This window comes from Penaeus monodon, chromosome 30, assembly GCF_015228065.2.
Source record: "Penaeus monodon isolate SGIC_2016 chromosome 30, NSTDA_Pmon_1, whole genome shotgun sequence".
In the NCBI taxonomy this organism is placed as follows: Eukaryota; Metazoa; Arthropoda; class Malacostraca; order Decapoda; family Penaeidae; genus Penaeus; species Penaeus monodon.
This window is the reverse complement of record NC_051415.1, coordinates 17277841-17278286: the sequence shown is the minus strand read 5'-3', so window position 1 is coordinate 17278286 and position 446 is coordinate 17277841. Positions and strand designations below refer to the sequence as shown.

The 446-nt window shown below is 35.7% G+C and overlaps 1 protein-coding gene across 4 annotated transcripts in view; it reads left to right on the top strand.

The window, feature by feature from the left end:
• Positions 1 to 446, top strand: part of LOC119592570 (tyrosine-protein phosphatase 69D-like) — a 29646-nt gene that overhangs the window by 18724 nt on the left and 10476 nt on the right. For 3 of the 4 annotated variants that reach the window (XM_037941448.1, XM_037941449.1, XM_037941450.1), the window contains exon 16: positions 220 to 426. In XM_037941448.1, the coding sequence (XP_037797376.1) occupies positions 220 to 426 (207 nt within the window). The remainder of the gene's footprint in view (positions 1 to 219; positions 427 to 446) is intronic. The other variant, XM_037941447.1, reaches the window with a different exon arrangement.

Genomic DNA, 446 nt, shown 5'->3' with positions numbered 1-446 from the left:
CTTAAGAATTCTTAAAATTTGAGACATAAGACTGCATGAACAGATTTTGAGAGTAATATTAATTTTTTCTGTACTTGTCATTTGTATTACAAAATAGGGAAAAAAAGTTATTCCTGTAAACTGCGATTACAATATTTTCAAGAATTTTGTTAGAGATTTGACAGATATGGTTTACTTTAACCTTGATGTAACATGATTTCTCAAATATTCTTTTTATTCAGGCGCTGCCAGAGAAGTTCTATGATCGCACAAGTCGGGCTTCGGATCTCATTGAGAATGCCCCAAAGAACCGCTATCCTGATATCAAGGCTTATGATCAGACACGTGTCAAGCTGTCGCAAATTAATGGTGCTGTTGGGACAGATTACATTAATGCAAATTACGTTTTGGGCTACAAGGAACGGAAGAAGTTCATCTGTGCTCAGGGTGAATATACTTTGTGCTGA